The sequence below is a fragment of the Ciconia boyciana genome, chromosome 1 (genome assembly GCF_034638445.1).
Source record: "Ciconia boyciana chromosome 1, ASM3463844v1, whole genome shotgun sequence".
Taxonomy (NCBI): domain Eukaryota; kingdom Metazoa; phylum Chordata; class Aves; order Ciconiiformes; family Ciconiidae; genus Ciconia; species Ciconia boyciana.
Genome location: NC_132934.1, coordinates 38,653,811 through 38,680,640, shown reverse-complemented (window position 1 = coordinate 38,680,640; position 26,830 = coordinate 38,653,811). Strand labels below are relative to the sequence as shown.

General features: G+C 40.4%; 1 protein-coding gene across 1 annotated transcript in view; it reads right to left on the bottom strand.

Moving 5' to 3' along the window:
- Positions 1-26,830, bottom strand: part of MSRB3 (methionine sulfoxide reductase B3) — an 85,129-nt gene that overhangs the window by 28,097 nt on the left and 30,202 nt on the right. Inside the window, 3 exon segments of the mRNA XM_072863086.1 lie at positions 9,991-10,019; positions 21,087-21,164; positions 22,974-23,082. Coding sequence (XP_072719187.1) covers positions 9,991-10,019; positions 21,087-21,164; positions 22,974-23,082 — 216 coding nt within the window.

Below are 26,830 nucleotides of genomic sequence, written 5' to 3'. Positions count from 1 at the left end.
AGTAGTAACTGGATTTTAGTATCTCACAGAGGCCACTAATCTTGCCACCTTGCACTATGCTTTCTCCTCCTTTGACCTGATCTATTTTCAAAGAGGTGGAACAAAAAGCACTATGAAGAACAAGGGACGCCTTTTCATAGGACGATCGATGCAGTGGTCCACACAAAGAAGGGGTCTAGGAACTACTGAGTTGGCATTTGATTTCCCAGCACAGCCTTAGTCACTGCCTAAATCAAGGAAGGGCCCCAACCCAACCTCCTCAGCTGCTTGGCCTCCAGGCAAATAAAATATGAAAATTTTTGTTAGCCACCAGAGAAGAGAGCAAAAGGAATGCTCAGGTGAGTGGGAATGAATGAGAAGGGAATGGAAGTACTTAAGATCTTTTTTTTTAATCTTTCCTGAAGGGTGGAGTGGAGACCTGCAGTGGAGACTCAACATGGACTTCTAGAATAAGCAAGGAATTTACTGATTCAGAGTAAATTCAGGGATATTGGGAGGGAGATACAGCTTAAAAAGAGGCTAGTTTTTAAGGAGGGAACAACAATTTGTCTTGAGAATTCATCAGATTGTACCAAATACAGTATATATTAACAAGCATCTTATTAGAATCTCTTCAGATTCACAGGGCACTGTCTTTCTGATTTCACCTCCTTTTCCCTTCAAAATCAGTATTATTTCCACAATAATGGAAAACGGCATAGAACTGATCCATGACAAGTGTGCAGCATCTTCAACTCTCACGGCCTGCGGAAGAGATCAGTCTGCTCAGAATCTTGCAAGATTCAAACTGATTTCATGAACTGCCATTGACCAGGACATTTAACGTCTTCCAGGCCCCACTACGTTAAGTGTCATTCACATTTGCAAATACAAGGGGTTTTTTTCAGAAATTAATGCATGGGTGTATGACCCTATGATAAATGGGTAAAAACCTGCTTTCTTAGACCCGTATCACTGATAGGAATATTGTTCTTAAAGAGCTTTTGAAAGTTTTATATTCTATCAGTATTTTCTGTCCTATATGCCTAAGCCCACAGCTCATATTTACATGTCATTTAAACTCCACTATTATTACATATTAGACTTTAACAAAGAAATTCAGGCCTTTATCTATAGCCACAGTCATGCATTCTGCTGCAGAAATCATGCAGTTCAATTAGGTGAGGGATTCTGGACCTGGGAAGACCATTTGCATGAATTGTATTTCTTCTGCACAGAACTGAGATCCCCTTGACACAAATTTTGTGGTACAGGTGACTGTAGGCAGAGTGAAAAACTCTAATTCAGTTGAATACATTTACCATGCTGCCTTTTATATTGCTTTCCAGAGACTCTTTCTAACATAACTTCATTTACTCAGTCTAAAAGGAGATACTTTGTAAAGGCCACCCATGATTTGATTTATGGTGGACCTAAGAGGTGATCTCAACTCATAAAGTGTTTCCACTGCATTAGGTCTTGGACATGCTCAACAGCAAGAGACAGCTCTTTTCCCTGAAAAGCCTTGCAATGCAAACGAACTAGACAATGGGCAGGAGGAAAAAGGCACAGGGAAAAAGTACTTTGCCCAAGGTCCCAGAGCTGACAGACATGCTGGAACAGGGTACAGAATCAGCAGATGCCCACACAACATTAATAATACGAAGCAGCCATCCAAATTATGTCCAAACCTGCACATCTCAGCTACCTATATACATCCAGATGGATGCTCGTAGCTTCTGCACCAGAAGATAGTAGAGACATGAAGTATTCTTGTATCCTACAGAATTCTTGTTTCCTGGCACCATGCAGTGAGCTAAACAGTATCCCGTGTTGCCATTCTTCAAAACCTCTGCAGAAGTATGTACATGACGCAGCATGCCATAACACTCCACTTACAAATGAATTATAGTTCAACTTCCAAATTACAAAGGAGACAGGCAATTTTTTCCCCCCACTTCATGGTTTAAATGAATAGAGTACTAATAAAGCAATGAAACAATGCAACTGACTGGAGCTGTACTTGGTGTGGGTAAGTCACATTTGAGCTATATAACCATCTCAATGAGCCACAGCTGTGACCAGAAACCTCCCTGCTTGTCCATTCTTGTGGCTTCTCTTGCACATACTCCATTTTTGGCTAATTAAATGGGACTATGGCAAAGTTAATTATCACAGTTAGTCTGTAATATGGTTAATTTGACTGAATGAATTTTCGTTTAAAAGGAACAGAAAAACTCTTTATGAAGTTTGTAAGTATAGGATAATTCAAGAGTATAACCAAAAATCTTCTACTTTGTCCTGAACAAGACTGCAATGCAAGTAGCTCTTGAAAAGTAATTAGGTAGCCTTGCTCAGTAAAAAACTGCACAATGATTAACCGGTCTAGGCAAGAATCACAACATTTTTGTATTTAAGAAATCCAGCCCTCCAGAACAGTAAAGATGTTATGCTGCTGAATGTTGCTAACTTGAAAGAGCAATTTGCTGACTAACAATAACCTAATGCCCCAAAAGACCAAACCTATCTGAAGCAGCTATACTTACGACAAATAAAAAGTCCTCAGCCCTACTTTAAAGTAAAATCTACTTTATAGTTTATAATTTAACTGAATACCACAGTTTCCAACTCCATGTAATAAAACCATGATTTATATATTATTCATGTCTTCTCAGACTACTTTTGCCAAATTGTTTCTTAAAGGCAGCCTTTTTTAGCTATTTACAATGAAATAAGAAATAGAAAAGATTGTCTTTAGTACTTAGAAAGAAGGGTAAAAAAATTCTCCTAAATAAATCTGATTAATTTGCTTACATTAATGATAATAAAATAGAAAACCTAAATCTAAATATTTTCATTACAGGATTAATTTAAACACATTGCAAGATCCTTCTCAGCAACATCCTCAGAGCAAGGCAAGAAAGAAGCAGCAATGATTATTAAAGTAGATGTAAGACAAAAATAGAAAATTGTATTTGTCTTTGTTGATATTATATTCCTGGCTCCAGGAGCAAGGCCCTTTAACACACAGTTCTTACCACATGCTGACAGGCAGTGCTTCGTGCAGGAGCGGCACAGCGAGCATGTGTGCTAGCTCACAAAGGCAGAGCATCTTTAAGTAGCTGCCCTATTAATGAGAACACAAACAGGATTTTTTGGAGGGAGGAATATATTATCCAAAAAACCCCGCAAAATAGAAATTACACAGATTATTCACACAGAAAGATTTAAGGCTGTTGTGAGTCCGATCAAGGCTGCTGGCCTCCCTTGGTGGATTCACGGATCTCGCTTATGGAAGCAAACAGGCTTCCTATTAAAATACTTTGACAACTGAGAAGAATCATGACGATGATAGCAAGGAATAGCCCAGCTCAGATACAAATAAGATGAACAGAGAAAGTGGGAGGAAAAGACATCTGCAACTGCAAAACCAGTATTAGAATTTTGAAAGTTATACATTTGGAGTCCTCTGGCAGCCAACTGCCTTCTTTAAAAATCCTAGATGAGCAAACTTTCCTGCATGCTTACAACATTTTTAATCAGCCCTCCACAAATTCAAACTTTGTTTTACATGTCGAAATAATTTGACCAACTTTTGCCATCCTTTACAAGAGATAGAAGAGCAGGGCGATGATCAGTTTCCACAGGTCCGCGCTGTTACAAGCACATAGTTCACTGGGATGTACCAGTAAGATGTCCCATCCATCTATACTCCAAGTCACATTGCAGTATGGCCCTGAAAACATTTAACAGACGGTTCAGCTTGCATCTGAATCTAAATGCACATCTTGCTGCTGAACAGATATAACAGACCATGCTCTCCAGCCATTGCATCCATAACGATCTGCTTGTAGGGTTGTTAATGCCAAGAACAAAATAGCACTGACAAGTAACAACAAGTGAGATAATCTGAGCTGCTGTTCTGTTTATGTAGTTGCTGTCTCCCACCGTCTCTCTGTGCCAGCTCACGTGCCCTTTCAAGAATCCATGCGCTGGTGGTGGCCAGAGAGAAGGAAATAATTCCTCATAGTTCAAAGAGACTCTGGAGAGGTCGTTTGCGTCACCCAGAAAGCTGTGGAGCATTCCTATTCTTCAGTATCTCGGTTGATTTTGCCACTTCTCCCTGTTATAGACTCTGCAAGTAATCTTTTTATGTTTTTAGATCAAGTACAATTCTGGTTGTAGATCAAGTTTAGATCAAGTACAATTCTGGTTGTAGGGTGACTGATGAACTTGTCAATATGATTTTGTTGTGAACACCAAACGTCTCTTCTCCTCCCTGTTCCTGAAACTACTCAGACTTGCTAAGAAGGAATTAAGAACCACTCTATCACAACCTGGATGAAGAAGCTGACATCAATAAAATTTAGGAATTGATTTATTAATCTGTATTTAGATCTGTGATCCAACTGATCGATGGATGATATTATTAAGTACCCTGCTGCTTCACAGACCTAAGGTTTCAAGCAAGTTAAGTTTCTTTTGGGTTTCCCTAGTAGCAAGGGTCAGTAAGAGATGCTCACTTTCAAGATGCTTTTGGTTTTCATTTCTTTCTTACTTGGGAGAAGAGTTCCTTGTGCTCTTAACAGTTGTACTGATGACTTTCATACAATGGGACTGATGACAGGCTAAGGGAAATCAGGGCTGATAGCAAGAGTTTGGAGAGTCTATTGCGGAACATCTGGAAGTGTAGCCAAGAGGAATTTATGAGAGGAAAACATCTGACCACCCCCAACCTTATCATTTTCTTCAACTGTTCTCTAGCACCTGTGCTGAATCATACATCGTAGGGACCACATTAAGGGAATGACACCAGTAAATACAAGAGGTGAGAAAGAAAAGGAGGGGAACTTTGATGGGGATAGAGGGGTGGCAGCATTGCGCAGTGCTGAAGACATGGGGATACACTCATTCTGGTGGAAAAAGCGATGTGCAGAGAGGAGAAACGACCTGCGGAGTCACTGGCTGACACTGTGAGTCCAGACAAGGCAAGTGAAGGAAATTCCAGGAACTGTCGGGGATCCTTGACTTGCTTTGTATTTGACTGCTGGGGCGGCAGGGATCCAACAAAAGCTCATGTGTAGCTGTCCCTCAAGACAGCCTCTAGCTGCATGGGCAGCTATTATAGCTTAATTCCTGATACTAATTGGAATGTTTCCAAAGTATTGACACAAACAGTGATATAAAATCACATAGTAATCTCTACATTTCATTTGATCTGTATATAGAAGCAGGGAGACAGAAGAATGGGTTTTGGAGATGCATCTCTCCTTCTGAGAGAAGCGGGAAGCTGGCACAGTGAATGATGAAGAACACCGCTGAAGGCAGCGTGCGCCCTTGGGCACTCCCCTCTCTTCTGCCAGTGCAGAGATGCATTTCTACAGCACGGTGCTTCCACAGCTGTCACTTTATTGCACCCTGTGCTCTCTGACTTCCTCCTTCCACCGTCTGAGTGACATAAACATAAAAGAAACTCCACTGGAGGCCAAGTGTATTGTCCGGGGATTTGTCCTTTCTTTTTAACACAGAACAAAACTCAAACTTCTTCCCCTTCACGATTTCACTGCCGACACTATCACTTGAATATCACATGGCTCACCTCCACAGTGACATGCAGGATATACTAGATACACCAAATATTACAGGAGTTGCCCCAAGAAAACTCCAGCCCTCCCGGTAGGCAGTAAGAAACTCACCATTACTATTCCCTGGTGACCAGTGGGCATGCTGAGACAGTTGTTTGCATTTTCTGTGCTTATTTTTCTGTTACTAAAGTGGGATTAACAGTGTTCAGCAACAGCTTTTGAGACCTACAAATTCCTCCTGATATGGAACAGCATCATGAAGACCTGTTTTTCTCTAAATTAAAAAAAAATCTTCCATTAACTGATTATTCCAATATAATTCTTACGTTCTTAAATTCTAAATTTGCTAACCAAGCACATTGCACAACAAGCATTTTAGACACTACCAAGATACTAATAATTAGAACAAAATTGTTTCAGCTGTGGTTTTTGTGGTTTACTTTGTTCCCTAACAGATTTTGAGAAAAAAAATATTTTTCCTACAACCTTTTTCACTTTCAAGTACTTTTTAAGGAAAAATCTATTTTCAGTACCAGTGAAATTCATCATATTATGACAGGAAAGCAAAATTGTTTCATTTCATAAGATCTTCTAACAGCATGAAGCTAACCCCATGGTCTCTGAGACAGAAATTCTGCCAGCTATAGACTTATAAAGAATCAGCAGAGAAAAAGAAGTTTCTCAGATGGAACTGTTAGTCATGATATGAAGAATGTGTGTCCCCTACAGATGTTATAGCTATTTATATGATAAATCCTGATCATTACTATAGGAATTTTACAGCCTTCTTTTAAGTTAATGCTTAAGTTCAAATTAATCTTCTTTTGACAATGTTTGCCTAATATTTCAGTGTTGAACAACATTTCCAGGGTTACATTTACAGTGAGCCTACTGGGCACTTTTAAAGCTGTATTCCAGATTTGTACTTGCTTCAGAAAGACTTCTTTTAATTCTTCAATGCTTCACAAATATTTCTGGGAAAGACAAGTACAATAAGCACTGATAAATGCTTAATAAGGGCACATCTAGACTTGCAAGTTAACTTCAATTAACATTAGGGTTAATTTAGAGCACGCGACAGGTTGTAGAACAGCTCCCTGGAAGAAAATACTCATTCTAGAATAAAATTACCTCATTCTCATGGTCAACACTTGAACTGTTTTGAGTAACGTGAGATAAACGAGAACAAAGCATGTTTGTTCCAGTTTGCACAATCATTGGTTTACTCAGGAATCACAGTCTGGGGAATTCAAAATGAAATGAGGGATATGAAAATACCTAAGGTGTCTCCAAGGAACTCAAGGTTGCATAAATATAAAGTCATAGGTTTCAAATGGCAGCAGCCCTTTTAAAACCAATGCTACATTTACACACTTCAAAGGCCCGCGTTACGCAGAACACGGTGCTACAGAGGGCACGGCACCTCCTCACACCAGAGAAATATTTTTTTATGAGGATGCCTCTCTGCCATCACCAACGCACCCTTCCACTCCCTGCCTACACCCTCGTGTTCACTCAGAGGCAGCAGGAGGTCTAGGCTTATTGTCTGGTTTTGGATGGCAAGCTGTTTGGTGGAGAAACAAAAACAGCGATGTTTTATTTGGGTGATACATGTTGACTTGATCTCAGTAGCTCCACTTCTCCTCTGCTCTTGCTTATTGGGGACAAAAGATAAACTCTTAAGTGCTTTCACTGACTATCAAGAAGAGCTTCTGGGTGGAAGAACTGAGCACCATCCCTGTAAAAGGGAAGGCTGGTGTATGTTTCACAAAGAGAAAGATTTTTTTCAGCCTTGGTGTTTCTGGCTGTGAAATGCACTTTGAGGTTGTGGACCTTCTGTGATTTCTTTTTTTTTAAGATGCAATTTTTATTGTGTGCTTAATCTGTTTTTTTCTACTATCTTTCAACATCTATCTTTGGATGAGACACTGAAAGAGGCAGCATTGATAAGACCAAGGCATTAAACCTCAGTAATTCTCAGTTCCACATATAACATTTGGGGCAAAGCATAAAATGAGACCAGGAGCCCATCCTGGCCTGGCCAGCCACACACACTGGTGATCCACAATGGATCACTAGGTGAGGAGCCTTCAACACCTTGGGGGGTGACCAGGGTCCCATGAGAGGAAAGCCTGAAACTATTCCAACCAAAGACTTCCCCAGGGATTTAGGGGAAAGGGATCACAAGCAGAAGATGAAAGTGAGACTGCAGAAAAAGGAGGAATAAATCTAAGAAATTCCTCAGCCCCAGACCTTCCTATATGGTATCCCTGATGGTACACAAAGCACTTTGAAGTGGCAAGCAGCACAGCACAAGGCTAAAAATTCCAGTTGACATTCATGGTACCTGCTGATGCTGACACTCAGCAACATAATGTTAATCACCTGCTGCAGAGAATTCTGGTACACGTCCAGAGAATATTTAGGTGCAGCAAAAAAAGTGGAGACAGAGAAGATCTTGGGTCTTTTACGGCTCATTTACATCTACGTAGTTTTTGTGTGGTCCCCTATAAACAGCCTTTACTTCCAAATCCTTTTACAACCTCTGTGGCGCTCTGGGCTCTTAGGGAAACAAAACTGTATCAGGTGTTCACAAGGCCAGCGCTCTGACCTTGTAAGAATAACGCCTAAGGAGTGCCTTCAGAAGAGCAGGGCAGGGAGAGCAACTCTCATCCTCCAGCCTTTGGGCAACCGGGGTTTCCAATACCCCTGTGTGAGAAATAAGAGACAACCTGTGCCCAGAGCACGGACCCAAGCTCAAGGAAAGCAAGCCTGTGGAGCCCACACAGATGAGGAGGAGACATTCAAGAGCTCACGCTCAACCTACAGAGTCCAATCACCGAGGCCTGGTGACATCTACTGAGCAGGCGTTAGCCGTAGCTGCAATGGTGCCAAACTTTTTATCAATACTCTGTCCTCCCTAGGACCATACCCTTGCCTTCACTGCAAGGAGAGCGGCACACAGAATAGTGCACGTGACAGGAGAGCTGCTTCAAAAGAAAAAGTCAGAAAACTGTTTGTAGCTTACCCCACTGACCAAATCAGAGAGCATTTTCCCCTCAACAGAAAAGTGAGACATTCGACGTTCTGCTCCACACCATAGTTTTGGTGACTTTATTAAAAGAAAGGGGCTGATGGCAGACAATGTGTGAAGCTATCCCCCCATGTAAAACTGTTTTGTCAAGATCCAAGAAGCAATCTTAGCATAGGGTTCATTCAAGCAATATTTAAAGCAAGTAACCTCAAACTCACAGACTAAAATCATAATAGAAGCAAGATGACTCAAGTATACAAGATGTAGGAATTGGCTATATAAATGCTTCCTGCTGTAGATTTCACTCCTATACAGTTCCAAAGATAAAATCTAATGTGGAAAGAAAAGCAACGCAATGCCCTCACATTGCAAACCCAAATCGTGCTGTAACTGGGATAAAAGGAAACAAGCTATTTCATAAATACTCTGATTAATATATATTGTAAAAGTCCTATCATTATAAGCAATTACAATCATTGCATTTAGCAAACCATATAGAAGATAACATTGGCCTAAATACAAAATTGCCATAATAGGTTTTCTGTTTAAAGTAGTTGTTTTCATCTTAACAACAAAATGTATTTTGAATGACCTTTTCAGGCAATGGACATTTCAGCTAGTTCCAGGGCAACTAGCTGAAATGTCCATTTTTAATTTACTAGTGTTTAACTTTAAGGAACACCCAGGAATAGCTAACTGAATAAATAACCGTCTGGTAGTAGGATCTCTGTTTTTTCCCCAACTGTTCCCGTTCACTGTCCTGTGGTTTTTGTCTTCTTAGATACACATTAACCTGTTAGACTGACCTTCACTTCCCTCCCAATCCCTACAACACATTAAAATTCTTTAAAAAGACAACTTGAGAGAGACTGCCTTTTGGTAAACCTCCTAAAGCGAGCTCTACAGACTGGTCTGGCATGCGTTGTGTACATGCATCTGTCACGAAAATTTGATGACAAATCATCTGTTTCCTGACAGATAGGCTGCACTGACTTCAAATTCCCATGAAATGTCTTTGTCCACCAGGAAGAAAAACATTCTCCTTTAAAGCAGTGATCATTCTCAAACTTCACTTCAATCCTCCATTTGCTTTAGTCTATATCATCATTTATTTGTACTATAATTTTTCTGGATCAATTAAAGCCTGTCGCAAGATACATCTTCCTGATCATCTTTTGGGAAAATGTAAAGAGACAGGAACTAATGCAAGGAATGAAAGCAAATGTTTCACAGTAATACTGATGTTTTCAGAGGGTGAGAAATGAAGATCCTTTTTAAGACTGACCTACCCCAGTTTGTTTAAAACTAAACTGAACTTGAACTGATAAACTACTCTTTTGAGATTAACCTGAATAGTGTACATTCAGCAAAACACAGTAAATTTAAACATACCTGAATTGGAGTCAAACTTTGTTTCTGACCTGCAAAAGAAAATAAAAAGATCGTAAGTTACAAGAACTGCTTTATGCCATAAAAGCCATTTGTCAGACTGATCCTGCAGCAAATATCATCTTTAACAAGACTGTCTACCTCTGTACGTTAATACTTAATGCATGCAAGGGCATTTGAACCCAAATAATAACTATTATCGTTAACATTTTGTGTTTTTTACAATGTAGAGTTACAAAGAAGATATTTTAAAAGACAAATCACAAAATGAATGCAGAAAAGAGAATATAAGCTTAAAACAGGATTAAATTATATGCTGTGAATCCTGGAACACAGTTGTTCCTATGAAATAAATATTGTTTTCATTCATTTTCATTTTTGAAAAGTCATTAAGAGGATTTAATTTATTCATGAATGTTTCCAATCTATTTTTGAAGCAGATACCATTTCATTAATGTCATATGTATTGTATCCAATGATCTGTACTTAATTGTACAACGTCCTAGGAGGGTTTTGTTTGTGTGTGTCTTCAATTTACTCACTCTGCACATAGGAATAAGTGGTTTGATTTTCTTAAAAGTGGAAAGCGGGGGGTGGGAGAGAGCGAGAGAGGAAGGGAGCCAGACCTAAATTTTAACTTGTTTTAAAGTCTTTGCAAAAAGACAATGATGTGTGCATTATGCACCATTAGCTTTGGTCGTGCACTGCAGATTTTTCTCTCTCTCTAACAAGTAGTGTTTTCTTCTAAGGGCTTAGCACTTAGCAAATGAACCCTATAACCTGTATATTTAATAAAAGGAAGAAAAAATTAGCCCTTGTGGGAACGTCATGTTTCAGATATAGGTTAATAATACTTGTAAATGTAGAAGCCTTTGAAGATCTCAATTCAACTGTGGGAAAACTTAAGTTGGGTAATTACTCTCAAGATGCTGCTGATGTGCTGTCAAGCAGAATTAACCCTATGACTAGGCCTATCTACACAATCTGCTATAAGACAGCATTGTCTATATCGAGCTCTCAAACCAATTAACGGGCATGTTCCAATCAGATTTATATTGCCCACTAACAATCAGTTGTACACATGGTCATGGCTGTCACAGCAGGACACAAGGTCTGATCAGCAGGAGACCAGTTAAAGGATGTTACGTTGGCAGCAAAATGCATTTCCCCAGCAATTCTAAGGAGGAAGTACAATGTTGGATCCTTTTATGTTGCATCAGGGAGGGGATGTATTTTGGGAAGTTACAGTCCTCCTTTTTTCAAAAATAAATGACCGAAGCTCAAGAACTAATTGCAGATTTATTTTCTTCTTTTATTTTATAAGCTTGTACATGCAGGTACGTGTAGATGTATTTTACACGTACTCTATGTATTTTATATAATTGGCATTGTAATCCCGTACCAAAGATCTATGCTACAGCAAACAAATATCAAATCAATCACGATAGAAAAAACGAACATGTTCACACTATTAGTTACACTTAAAGCCACCAGAAAGGAAACAACTCGCTTCTCCCTTCCTGCTCATTCTCCACCTTCCCCCAGTGCTCACAATCTTTTACGTCTTAAATATAACTCTCAGGTGGTGAAAAGATGGAAGGGAAAAAAACATAACTTATCTTCCTAATTGGGACTTACAAAGTACCACCAAAAGCACTGAACAAAGAAAGAATGTTGCTGACATGCCTTCACAAATACCACCACCAATAACTGTCCAGGGCACCAGCCCGTGCTCCTGTATTTTATTTATCCGTGCTCCGTTTGGCAGTGTATTTCAGTTGGTATTTATGGCCAGCAGGATAAAGTCCCCACCCTGCAAAAGGTGCATGCCGGTAACTGGGGGGAATTCCACTGAGTTCCAGGTAAAGCCACTTACTCAGTGTTTTATTTACAATATTCTCCTCAAGCTGCAGTATATCTGTCTGGACTGTTCTCTCTTGCTCATCACTGCATCAGCAACACCTCACTACCTACATAGTCAGGGACAACGTACGACAACTTATCCTCAGTGTCTGTTTATCTGCACAATCAACTTCTCGCTGCCTAAATTCTAGATACTTGGTATTAGTTGGTCAAACAAAGACCCTGGTTCTCAGCCTGCACGGCTTGGCATGGACATATGCACTGCAACTTGCAGCATCAACAAACTGGCCCAGGGGCCAAGATGGCAGAGCGTAGGTGGGGAGGAGGGTCACAAGGGTCACTGGGCACTGTAATGAGTACCAAAGCTCCAAACAGTCATAAATTACTGGACAACAAATCAGGAAATCGATACAGGGTGATAAATGAATAGAACTTTGTCTGGCAACAGCAGAATAGCTATGAAAGAAAACACAACATGGGAGGTAGCGCTAGGAGCCATCAAGAGGAGGAGGGTCACCTACATTATGGTCACCATGTCACCTTGGAAAAACAATGCAAAATTTAGGACACAGTATTACAGAAATTGTTAGAGATCTTAGAAAGGCACAGAAAAAAGAGAAGAAAATAATGAAGCGTCTTTGGCATTGCAAATAAGCAACAACTAGCAGATGTGAGAGAAGCACTCTGCAAGAACACAAAGTCATCTTGACTACTTGAAGGAATGACAAAGCTTCCAGCAATTTCAATGGAACCAGCACTTCTCCCCTAGATCTTCCAGTATTTACATCTTTTTCTTGACGGCACGCTAGACAAAGGTATCAGAAACTAGTTGCACATAGGTGTTAAAAATATGCAACTAAAAAATGGCCAATAAATAGGATAAAATGGAATGCTGAAAGCACGTTCCAAAGGGATGTTCTGCTACACACAAAAATATTCACCTTGACTCCTTTATACTGGTAAAACTACATTAACTAGAAGGAAAAACTTCTCTGTACATTGTTTGTTATCATTGTACATACTCTGATATCCAGCCTAAGCGTCCTACCAAACAAGATACACCTTACAGAGCCAGGCACTGACTTTACAAACTGTCTTCTATCATTCATCACACCAAGAGGGGGAAAAAACCCAACAGATAATAGCTTTGTGCATATTTTCTCTCCTTTTGCCCTGTAGGAGTACTCTGAAAGTCAGGGAATCATTCATAAATATCTTTGGAAAGGAGTCTATATGCATAAAGAGAGCAAGAGGATATTTATAAAGTGCTTTCCATTTCCAGCTGCGATATGACTCAAATACACACAACACGTGGCAATACAAATGCCAAGTAGCTCATCTACCAACACACAATATGCAAGGAAATAGTGAGCTACTGGAAAGGTTTAGCTAAAGACAAGGTGCTGCAATACTTTTAAAGATCCCAGAAATAATTAAATCAAACAAACACTAACAATAAAATATATGATGGTCACTTTATCTGTACTGCAAAGAGGTGTAGGATTTCGACCTGTTCCTTTTAAAAGGCACCGTAAAGCAGATGTTCAGACTGCCAAGTACTGAGAAAGAGAGAGAAACGGAGTAATGATAGTCACCATGTGTTCCTATAGTGTGCATTTTCAACTACTGCCTTCCAAAGTATGACTGAAGTGCAATTGTTCAGCACCACATACTACAGCGTGACCAGACACACTACAGCTGAAGCTAAAGCAGATCTGCTATTCACCAGTAAAGTGGGCTTTTGGCAAGGAGAGGGGAAAGAGGACTTACTGCACAACCTCTACTGTTGGGTTACAACTGCCTTTTTCTTTCACCCTTCTTGATGAAGTCTTTATCAGGTTTATTCAGGTTTTGTTGAAGCCCAGCATTGGGAACAGCCTTTGAAAGCCTCACAGCTCTCTCAGAAAGCACCTGATGAAACCTCTGCAGTTCTGATCCTTTCGTTTTAACATTGAAGGAGTCATTGACTCCTCTTGACTTTCTAACACCTTTGCATTAGCAGTTTATACCACATTGTTCCTTTGCAAGGTTTTGCTTCAAGGATGCTAAACACAACATTGGTAGGGGCACACATTCAAAATACTAGTCCCCTCTGAAAAGGACTTTGATTGAATAAAGATCTGTTGCAGTTGTAAAGATGATAGGTGCAGCTTTGGTGCATCTTAATTTTCAAGAACTTTATTCCATATTGGCATGGGCAGTTTGCTGAAGAGACAAGGATCTAGCAGGCTCCTGATGCAATCCAAGCCAACCAATGTCCTGGCCCAGGTGACTGAGCAGGATAAAATCATCGGCAAATACCAAGTTGGAGTATCAGCGTTCTTGCCTACAGCACTGCTATCAAGCTAAAGAAGGCCAGGACAGAAATGCTCAGTTGTGAACATGTCCCTGGACACTGTGTTGGCCCATATCATGTTCATGCAAACTAGCACTCTCCTAGACAGGACCTAGGTAAGTTGGAGGTGAGGATCAGGCCAGGGACCATTCGCCACAAGCAGGATGAACCAGGCCACTCTGTTTCAGAGGATAGGAATTTAGGCTAACAAACACAAGCCATGTCTTGTCACTTGCCTTCAGGGCCAGAGAAGAGGCTTTTGTCCATTTTATTTACAAGTATGGACATAGCCCTTCTGAAAACGCAAACCATTATCGGAAGCAGTTACTGATCTTACTCATGAGCCCAAGCTCCAAGTAACAAGGCAAGCTTCCAGAAAGAAAAATGCACAGTATTCCAATGTAAAAATTAATACCTGATGTAACTATCTAGGAATTTATGAGACCTGCACCATCAGGGAATTTGAGAAGCCCCCAAGTGTTAAGTACCAAGTAGTTCCCCGGGCAGCAGAAGGACCAAAGCTGGGCTTGCTGCTACGTTGTGGCCAGGGGACAGATCCTGTGGTGTCTAAGGCAGCGAAACTACTCACAGGTACTTCCCAGAGCTGGACATTCATAATGCCTCTCTCTCTTCCACCCTCATGTGGATTCTCTGTTATAATACAATAATATATATATTATTTACAATAATATTATCTGGTATAATCTAATAATATAGTTGAACTCTTGTTCAGGTCTCCCCTCAGAGAGAGCTTGAATGTGATCTCTCTCCCGATTTCATGAGAGTTTTAAGAACTTAATATCTTTGAGGTTTAATAGCTACTCCCCTGCCAAATTTGGCTGAAATTGGCAAGTAGATTAAATGATACAGTTTTATTATTAGGAAAGGATTGACATACAGACAGCATGATGCTGTCAGCCTTACTTCCTTAGGAAGCCTGGTTAAATATATATTTTTAATCTCGCTTTCCTAGACTACAGAAAAAAAGATTGATTCACTGTTGATGGATGCTGTGACAATTTCTGTTCTGCATATTAATGAAAAAACAAATTCAAAACAAGCATTTTAACATCATGTTAGTCAATAAGTAGTCTCTGGGTGAGTTCTGTCCAGAGTTTATTTTAATGTGAGAGTTAGAAACAAATAAATACAGAAATCTACAGCTTCTGGAGTCAACAATCCTCCCTACCTGATTTCTGCTTCAGGTACATACATACACATAGTAAAGCATAAGGTAGGTTAAGACTAGCTGAAAATTAGTTCTTCCAAGCAGGGTGACTGCTGAACAGTCAATACAAAGCAGTGTGAATTTCAAACAGGGGAAATTACATATCAGACTTAAAAGTTTACAAAGAATCCATTGAAATTTTACCGTGAAAATATAAGTGAAATTCTTAGTAAAATCAGTGGAAGTTATCTATATATATCTCTAGGATTATGGAAATCTTTGCATTTAATTCGTCTTATTTCTAAGTATCTTCAACAAGGATTTGCAATTCAGCTGTGCTCAGCAATAAGTAAATTAAAACAATTTCACAGGCTTTTCTCAATGAGACCTTGAAATACTTAAAATGTTACATTTCAGGTCCCTTTTTCCTTCTTTTTTGAATCCTAACGTGTTTCTCCTAGGAAATCTACATCAATATTTGCCTTTTGGAAAGGATACTTGTTGAATTGTTCTCTGCCTAGCAAACTGTGAGTTCCCCCATATTCCTGTACTTATTTTCACTGCTGGAGATGGTATTACCCGGAGAACACGAGCAGAAGGAAATCTCAGGTTTGCTGTTATATTGGGTTGTAGCTGGCAGTCTCTTCCGGCTTGCTCCTTGCGCAGCCAGTGACCTTGGCCTGCAGTAATTCAGACAGCGCCTTACTACATTTGTAGGCAGCAACCAGCTCAGTACAATAGAGCTCATCTACTGAAAAAACAAGACCAGGTGGCTTGTGGATCAAGGAAAAAAATGAGATGAAGTGGTTTTTGTTTTCCAAACTCGCTCTTGCTCTCCTAATCCTTAACATAAAAATCTTTCCAGACTTCATGGCTTATATGAGGGTAGTGAAATGAACATTCAGCACCAGCCAAGAAGCTGCCAGTTAGAGGATATTAAAAACTACCCATGAGCCGATTAGGAGTGCAGAATCATTTGCTATAATGACTGCAGCTCCTCTACGCCACACTTGCCAAGCATCCAGTGAAAGGAGCCTTTCCCCGAGAGCCGCCCAGCAGCTCCACCCAAGGGCAGAACTGTACCATTCTTGCTCCGAGGGGCTCTTGAGGACCAGGAGGACAAAGTCCTGTTCCAAACCACCGCAGAAATTAGTAATCACCAGGTCAAGCTCCAGCGACGGCCCCATGCTACAGCTGTGACAAGCTGTACACAGCTTAGCACATTTTCAGCATTCAGGTAGGATTAGATGTGGATCCAGCATTCAGGTACATTCCAATGTGGAAGATGCCATGGGCTGTATTCACAAAGCAACTTTACTGCAGGGGCTGCAGTATGACATTCATATTGATGGTCATCCTCAGAGCTGGATTAAACCTCCAGATGCCAGATGGCTCTGAGGAAGATGAGCAATCTCCTGCCTTCACTTTTGGTGAGGTGGTTAGGAGTGCATAACAATTTGTCATCTGGCAGTGACACAGCAGACTTGAAACAGAGGCTGGTTTCAAGCAAAAACTGATTAAGCAAAAGGAAATCAATGCTCAATGATAACAACTTTACTGATTTTTAACTCCACCAGCCTTTTCTAGGGGACAAAAAACTGCAGAAGTTCTTGCAAGTTTTAAGATCCTCAAGCTTCCTGGAGCTATACAAGACCTATTAAAAATCTGAGTTTGGATGAGAACTGTTTGGTAATACTGCCTGCTGACCGACTCCTACACTGGCAAGAGCTAACTTACTCCAAACAAATTTTATTAAACAGAAACTGTTGGTTTTGACACGCAAAACTACAAGTTTTGTGAGAAAACTAAGAGTCAGTCAGGGCAGATGAAGTGGCTCAAGTAGTTCTATTAGATCTTACTAGAGATGCTACAGCAGTTACTTCATAAGGGCTCCCCTAGCCAGATAGCCAGTGCTGAATTGTCATGTGCCCTGCTCAAAGGATATAAAGACTATTAAGAAAGCTTGAAGACCATTAATTAAGCACTCAGCACTGGGGCAAGGAAATTCCTTGTATAGGTCTAGCCTGGTGACTGAAATCCTCCGCTGTGTTGTGAAGACAAGAGTGGTACAATGCTTATGGCACTGCAATATTGCCCAGCCACACTTCGCTTTTCTCATGATTTGCTTTTGGATGTCTGAGAGATGTCGAGAAGACCTGACACAGTTCAATGAAAATCAAATGAAAACATGACATGAATAAGGGTGTTGCTATTTCTACTAGCGCATGTTCAGAAGAGCCAACACCATTACCAAGAATTCCTTCCAGGAAGCAATAAAGGCAGCAGTGGGTGATTTATGAAGCCCTGGCAATTCATTCCTTGGCCCTAAGAATTGGAAACTGACACAACAATAATATTTCTTTTTTTAAAAGGAAATCATTCTCCCAGGCTTCCCAGTCCCATCTATACCACACCTTTCTCACACAGTCCTGCATATGGTAAAGGACATGACCGTGGTTTATTAAATATGGAATAGCTCCTCTCCTATGGTAATACCGCGAGTCGTGGATTTCACTCGGGTCTGTTCTAACCTCCTCTTGCCATGGCTGTGGACAGAACGGTGGTTTTGCATAATGTACAAGAAAATGCCTTGAAAAATTAAAGTAGGTGCAATCTTGCAAATACACTTGGCCCTTAGAAAACACTGAGGATTCGAGTGGCATAGGTGGCACTCTGTGAACTGATACAGAAACACACAACCTTGCCGCAGAGGCTGTCCAGCCACGATAAATGTGGCTTACAAAAAACTAACACAAGCAGGTATAGTTGATAAGCATGAGGGTTTTTTCTTTGGCTGATTAGTTTTCAATCAGATCAGTGTGCTGCATCGAGACATGCTCCCGCCACACCAGGTGAGGTCCAGTGAAGGGGAAGCTATGAAAAAACACCCTAGAGAAAGGTGGGGGGAACAGGGCTGCTTCTTTTAGCATAAGCCTGCAGCTAGATTGGAGTAAGTGTAACACAAAACCACATAAGGGCTGGCTTGCACAAAAAGGAGGTCCTTGAGATTAGTTTATTGTCTCTCTCATTTATTGCTTTCTTTAAGCAGCTGTGCTGGGATGTAGGAGACTGTCTGGCGTGAAAGTTCAGAGATGGAATAATTAGATTCAACAGCATGATTATGGATTTTATGTGTGAGGCACCTTTGATTGTGAAAAAGTTAAAGCATGTTCTCCATAAAGCTTGGGATGTTTCTCATAACACTAGTACAAGTAGGTAGATGAAGAGATGTTAAATTCCTAATTGTTTCTTTTATCTTTCCTGTGATAGAGACAGAGTTCTGTTTTAAAGACGTACCAAAACCCCGGTCTTTCATCTGGAGTGTAAAATTCATGTGTTCCCTGACCTTGTGTGTCACATGGTAATGAAACAACGTAAATCCGAAATGTTAAAAGTTGAAGTTTGTTAGTATTACTGCTGAAGCTCCAGTCTCTTTCCCGGTTAAACTGACAGGTCCATAGTCCAAATATATATATTTACAGATTACAATGATACAAAGAAAAAAAAATTAATGGACACCCAATGAGAAACAACTGGAAATGCAAGTTTCAGATGACTATCTGGAAATTAAAAAAAAAAAAAACCACCACAAAAACAACTTGCATTTTAAATTCGGCAATGGACTTTCTTTGTATTGTATTACCACCTTACTCCTAAGAAAATACTTCGGTGATTTATACTCTGTGGGGAAAACTTAGTAAATAACGTAGAGTAAATTCAAATAACAGAGAGTAAATTCTCTTATCTATGTTTCCTTCTCACTTTTTTAGCTGTCTGGGCTGAAGCAGTCACCAAGATACAGGAATGCATCTTCCCTAGTTGAGGAAGACATTATATACGGATATTTTGGGGTCAGTAAACAAAAGAAGATGGACCCCTATCGGCCTCTCCATTTGTTCCCACCCTTACCAGCCACCTCAGAACAACTGGCTGAATTTGATGTAGACCAGAGGTGGCAAGAGCTCACAAAGCAACACAAAGACTTTGGGGAGATTGGGCTAAGGACAGTCCAGCCTTGGGACACAATCAGTGAAGTGTTTTTTTCAGGTGCCCAGTGGCCTGGGATTTACTGAAAATAAAAACCAACTTCTCTCTTTCCCTCTCTCTCCTCCCATAAAATCCATGGGGAGTCTCAAAGAGAATCTGAAAACAGGGACATTTCCATATAGCTCATTTCACATAGAGAAATCCAACTCATTAACTCCAAAAAGTCAAGACTACGCCAAAGCATACTGTGCACTTGAGATAATCACAGGTAAGTCTCATATTGCAGTTTTTTCCCATATTAAATGGATTGTGAAAGCAACTGGAAACTAGTTCACATTCATTTATGTGAAGTACTGCTGTCCAAATCTCACCCCACAAAAAACCCTGCTCTTTCTCCAGCAGACGGTAGAAAGGAAGCCAGTCTTGAAGGTAGAAGGTGAAATCCTGGCTCCATTGTATTCATTTGCCAAATTTGAATTGACTTCAACAGAGCCAGGATCTCCCCCATAAAGATTTAGCTATAGTAAGCAGGGGAATGTCTAAATGGCAGAGTAGAAAACCAGGTTATGGAGACTTTAGATCCCCACTTTGTACCCCCAAGCCAAGCACCACAGTAACACATGACATGAGAATATTGCCTTGGCTGAGTTCATAACGATCAGTTTTCCAACTCAAAAGATTCACGTTATTACTGAAGTTTCTGCAGGTAATCCTCCTAACAGAGGAATCAAACATAACAGAGATGAAGTGCTTCTTTCATCTTTACAGACAGTCTCTTGAGAACAACTATCACTGCCACATCTGGTGATTCTGGAGCTACATCAATTTTATTTTCCTTTGTAACCTATTACTGACCCAGTTTTCCCTTTTATTAGCGCTATCCTGACCATCCTGCTTCATGCCGCTATAAAGGTACCTCTTCAAGCGAGAGGGACTGAGTCAGTGTGAACTGAGGGGAAAAAAAGGCAAAAAAATGAAATACTTCATGAGAATCAACATGAGCAGCCAGAAATAAGAAAAAACACATAAACAACAACTGAATCTGTGCAGAACAATGCAGTGATTGAGAGAATGCAATCAGCACTGCTTCTAGCACCACATTTAGGGCTGTAATTCCCACACTACTTCTAAAGAGTATTTTTCATGCAAGACACGAAAGTTATTATTTCTTTCTTAATCCTTGCTTCAGTTCCTAAACCAGCTCTCCACGTGTGCTAATTGGGATGGATGAAAATTCAGTAATGCAATTTTCCTAGGTTTTGTTTTCTTAACTGCTTGAATTCTAAAAAAGAATCTACTTTTTTCTCCATTTTCAAATACAATGCTGTAGCATGGATGCAGCATTGCCGCCCAGGATCCAGATCTTAAAGCCACCTGTGAGTAATGCTAACAGCCAAAACTCAGTATCTATCAGCGCAGTGAAAGACTGTGTTACAATTGCTTGGCATGGCTGCATATGGAAAAAAAAAAAATAATAATTACTACTTTTTTCCTGTCAAATTACCTATTTTACCTGAATGTTATCTTACTATCTTCTTTATTTACTAAAATTTTTTATCTTTACTATAAGAGTAATTTTACGATAGCATTATTATTTACATTGCTTCTCTGGTATCCCTTATCAATTTGAATGACTTAAATGATCTTACACAATTAGCTAGGTACTGGAATATACACAAGATTACATGGGAACACAGCACATAAACTAAGAGACAGAAATCTCAGAACTATATTTAGCATACTCACTTGAATAAAGGAGTCCCACAAACAACACATTTGTATATTCCTTGAGCTTTATGATGTGTGTACTCCCCCTCAAAGGCACTGGGAAAACAACAACACTACATTTAAAAATAAATAAAGGCATTTGGGGTTTTGTTAATTATTAAAGTAGCAAAGACTTCAGACAAATGTTACAGAAAAACCCCACGATTTAAAAGTTGGCAGTTGTTTTTTATTAAAGGCAGCAAATAAAGCAGGCGCAGGAAAAGGGGAATGTCCTCATTAGCGTGCCTCAGGTGTTATGTATCATGCGAGAGGAAGCGAATTGTCCCACAGTTCAAAGGACAGAACAACAACAACAACAAAAAGGGGAAAACCGGAATCTTCCCCTACGTGGCAAGCGAAATGTAAATTTCTGCAAACACGGCTTGCTTGACGTGTAGCCCAGCCTGGCGCCCTTCTCCAGCTCTGGCTGGAGGAGCGGTGCCGGCGGCGGGCTCAGCTGCTAAGGCAGAGGCGTGAAGCGCGCGGGTGCCTGCCGCCCGCGAGCGGTGGAACCGCGGTGCTGGGTCAGGCCACCACGGGCTGCCGGGGCGACAGAGGCATTGTAGCTGAAAATGAAATAATTGGTCCACGATTTCAAGCTGTGTGCGCCTTATATTTTTAGTTGAAAAGCAATATTACAGCTTTAAGGGAGTATTTTTCTAAGTTAACAATCTAAAAGGCTAGGAGGTCATTCATCTAATACGAATCAGCTGCGCTAGCCCAACAAAAAGCCTATGTGCTCGGCAGCTTGTTTTTATTATCCTTTCACCCTTTTTATGAGGTCCAATTTTTTTTTATAAACAGGATTTTTAAGAATGACCTAATCTCCGATTGTTTGTGTGCATTAAATCACGTTGTTGGTCCCGTACACAAGAGCGAGGAGGGCCGGGGGGAAGGCAGGCCTCCTGGCAGAGGCCAACGTCCCCCTGCCCCTCCGGGGCTGCGGGAGGACGAAGGGGACCGGGGCGGAGAGGGGGACCGTCCCCCCCCGGCAAATTCCGCCACCGGTACGCGCCGTCAGGAAGAGTGCTGCCGATTAACCGGGACCCCACGTGCGGCGGAGAGCCCTTGCAGGTCATGAATGAAAACAAGCAGTTACATCATTAGTACGTTTGGAGCAGAGGTAAAGCCAGGGCCTTATGCCAAGCTCAGTGGTATAAATTAGACAACAAAAAATGGCTAGGCCTTGGCAAGTTACCTTCATGCTGGAATCAGCTGAGAGAGAGACTTTATTCACTAAAAACAGTCTTGGAAGCGAGTCCTTTTTTTTCTCCTCCAGGACTCGGGGCTGGCTTCCAGCGACTAAAGCCATGTGAGGGCAGTTATTGAAAATTTTTGACATTCCAACCACAAATGAGCCAATAAATACCTTCTCCACATGTGCTTCAAAAAGAAATTGGAGTGGGGTGGAAAAGAACTAAATTATGCTACCTTCTTTCTGCAGCCAAAACGTCTATACTTACAATGGCCACCTTCAAAACTCCAGCCTCCTGGCACGGGGCCATTTCCCTCGTGGTTCTGCTTACTGCGATGTCTTCCAAAAAAAGTGTACCTAAACCGCTATTACTTCCACACATTTTGTAGTAAACTAAAAACAGACTCTAAACATGAGCCCGGTGACTTTATAAGACATGCAGTGTTCATTAAAAGAAAAAGTCACACAAGACCCCTGGCCTCGGCCCCCGTGCTGCAGATGCTTGTCATTGCAGTGGTGTTAATTTGTAGGGGTTAGTAAACAAGTGCAGAAATCCTGGGGAAAAAAAACCAACAACTTGGTGGGGAAGGTGAGGAACCACCAGTAAGAGGAGGGGGAGAAAAGAAAGATGCCTGTGTTTCGAGGACTGCGTTTCCTTCGTCCTGCCTTACCTTTCAGTCCCCTTCTCCTGAGTGACATGGTACTGCAAGGGTGTCAGCCGCTTCCTCAGCTCCTCCTGGGAAAAGACCACCTTACAGTCCTTTTTATCCCTACATGACCCTGCAAAGGGAGAGGATATGGGAGAAGGAGCCTTTTTAGCTTAAATCCTGAATAATTGCTTTGGCAGACGGCCACAGCATAGCTTCTGCATTCACTTGTCAATGACCAGACCGGTCCCTAATGCACGAAGAATGGCTCAGCTGAACTGCAGCTGATTATTTCTTCAAATCCAAGTTTAAAAAAGAATTTTGCTTGAGAGCCAGGTGATTCCACTGGAGCAGTGACAATGTGCTACAGCCAAAGCCCTCGGTGTGTTATACACTAAACTGTTGCGCACACAATCATTCACAAGAAAGTAACATTTTTCCCACCGTCAAAAAAAAAGAAAATCTGCAAAAAAAACAACTGCAGCTGAAACGTTCTTTACAAGACATCTATATTGGAGACTTATGGTAATGGGCATATGATGTTCAGCCACAACATCCAACAATTTAACTACCCTTTAAAGTAGCTGAAAAACAATCTTTAGAATTCCAATAAGGTTGATTTAACTTCTAGTCGCATCCTTGTCCTGTAACTTTATAACATTAACCATTGTATTTTTTCACTGTTGAAGCACTAGAATAGGAGCCCTGAGGAGCAACTAATTTCTTTAAGCACAAAGCTGTACAAGGTTCAACAATAAATTTGTCGTAAAAATTAGGGTTGCTATTGAAATTACCCTCCTTTGAAAATCTCGTCTTATGCTTTGCTTAGTTCACACAGAAAATCCAAGGAGTACGTAAGGATTACTGCATAAAAACATTGTGGAGTGCAAAAATTCACATCACCTCAGGAAGGAAAAAATAACAATAAGGTTGCTTTTGAGAATGAAAACTCCCAAAGTAGTAACAGAAATTGCCAAACATTCAAATAACTTTGATAATTGCTTGCAAAAATTAGCTGACAAAATACAGCAGGGAAAAAGCACTCTAATTATGACAGTAATTAAAATATGGTACAATTAGACATAAACAGTCCTGACAAAAATATTTTTTGCTAGTAATGTATATACACTCATAAAAAGACCAATTGTGTTCCCAAAGTAGAGGGAACAGAGCTACCCATCTGTATGTCATTTAGTACAGGAGAGGCAATGGCAGGTTTAAATTACATGGTATTGGATTGCAATTTCCTAACATTGGATGCTTTTCTGCTTTTTTACCTTGAGTCATTACTAAGGAGTGTTCATAAAAAGTAGCTTAAAGCACAGATGCTTGCAAATCATTTAAGAAAAGATGTTTCTTTCTTCCTCCCCCTCTTCTTTTCTCATTTTTTTAATGTGTGGGGGTGGGTGAATAGGGGAGAGAGAAAAAGAATAATGCTGTTGGTCACTACTGACTAACCCTAGGAAGTATTTTCAGGAAGAAAAAAGTAAAATTGAAAACATCTGATTGAAGTAAATAGCGCAAACATAAAAAGCTTTACTAGTGAAAGAAAGGTATTGAAAAGCGACTTTATTTCATAGATTAGAAATTACTTTTGATCTAAACATTCTTAAAAACAGATTGTTTTCCACTCTGAGCCATCTCATTAGCTGTGCTGCAGAGCCTTCGTTTTAATGGCAAGCTTTGAAAGAGCGCTGCTGTATGCCTTTGTTAGCTTCAATCTTATTTGGGAGAGGGATAAAGATTTCATTCCAGGTCTCTTTGTTTGTCTTTCAAGAACCACTAAAGCAGTATTCACACAAATTTTGCAGGAATGTGCCCTGTGCCATAGTTTACAAATTATTTGGTTTTGGTGCACTTAAAGGTCACCTTCCAAATTAGCAAAATTTTCCTACATCCTGGCTTTTCAACCTTAAATGTAAATATTGTTTCCTAACTGTAAGTGAGGTTTGTTCTTTATAACATTTGGTTGCTTATTTAAAGATGTCAAACGTTGGAGGTTTTTATTCTCCGAACATGCAGGGCTCTAGGACTAATAAGTCTTTCAAAGTATAGCTAACAGGGAAAGGAAGCATATGCATTATATAAATAGCTATTGTTATGTTGCATTACGCAGCTCAGAAAGAAACTGTTTGAGGGACAATCTTTCATATATAATTTCAGTATTAAAAAGTAGTCTAGAGAGCAGCAAAGAATCTTACAAACCAACACCTCTTCACTTTTAAAAATATCTACCAATTATTTAAAAAAAAAATTCTATTTGCTCTTTAGATGTTGGAAAAAGCAAACTAAGCGTAACTTCACTTTGGAAAAAGTCAGAGGAAACACTGACTCTTTTAAAGAATGGTCAGTATTCTCTCTTTACTCTCCTTGAGTAATTTTTCATCTATTTTAGAAATTTAGTGTTCTTCAATCAATGGGCTCGCTATATGCACAAGAAAGTTTCTATATGCCACCTGATCCATGACACAGATCAGAAGTAGGGAGCGTGTTATAGAAGATTTTTTCCCCATTGTTTTTAATAATTAACTTTCTGTTTTACAGTACAGACAAGTATTTATGTCTACAGGGGAATTTTGCCAAACTGGGGTAAACTGCAACCTACCCCGACAAAGGACTCTCCCGGTTTGTAATTTAGTGGAGTATACATCAGCAAAAAGCTATAGTTGCACTACAAATCATAAAGGGAATCTCTTGGTCCAGCCCTCAGCATTCAAGAACAGCCCTATTCAATTAATTGCACCTATTATTTAACTGCTAGCAACAAAAAAATAGCTCAGTAAATTGATTGCACTACTTCCATATTGCCAAAGAGCGAGGGAGGTAAAGCAAGACTCACCCCTGACTGCATCGGATGTAAGGATACGTTATCTGTAACAGGGCTAGTGTACAAGCCTTGATAAAATGCAATGAATCCTAAAAATTACTGGATGAGATTCTAGGAATACAGTCCTTCAGTTTGGAAAAAAATAACATGCAAGAGGAACAAAAGTGCTCAACTTGCAGTACAAGAGTGGCTGCTTCCATTTTTCAACTGTTCCTTTACGGCATATATGAGATGTCTGCTACATGCAAGCCAACTCTCTGTGTCTTGGGAGAGGACAATATAAAGCTACACAAATATATACCCAACACGAGAGAAGTCACTACTAGTAATGCAGCTGTTACCAAACTCGTTATTAAAGCAGAGAATAAAGGTGCGGGCTGACCACCTTCCTCCGTCTGGTTCCCCAAAGAAGGGACCAGCTATGGGCTGTGGAAAGGGTTCCCATACAGGCAACAAACTTCTTTGGCAACTCAGGCATAAAGGCAGGCTCACAATTCATTTGCAAATTATACAGTTCAAGGCAGAAGAGACAAAAGGTCATCACTTTTACAAATAGCATGACATCAGTGTGATTACGTTAAAGGGAAACTAAATTAAATACACTGTGAGGATAACAGAGTCTGGATTCATTTGATCTATATTAGGACTCTGGATTGGATCTCACTTGTTCTTTGGAGGTGATGCTCTCAGCAATGACTTTTAGAAGAGCCCAGGACAGCTACGTTCCTAACTCCAGTTAGATCCCCCTGTTAGGAGAGGTGAATGCCGGCCTACAAGGGCAGACAAAATTCCCTTTACATTCCACTGCGGGATCGGAGGCCAAATTAAATCTCTCCAATCAGCACACCTCGGCACCTTCGCTGGGGTCGGCGCTCATTAGAAGAGCCGCGCACACGCAACTGTTCCACAAACAGGCACCAGCGTTTCCACTTGAGGCCACCTGCCTTCAGCCTTTTGCCAACAGTTACAGCAGTCCTAAAAGCTGTTATGATCCTGGAGCAGGATGGAAGGCTTCGTGAAGAAAAGGCCAGGCTCACAAATCTTAGTGCACAAA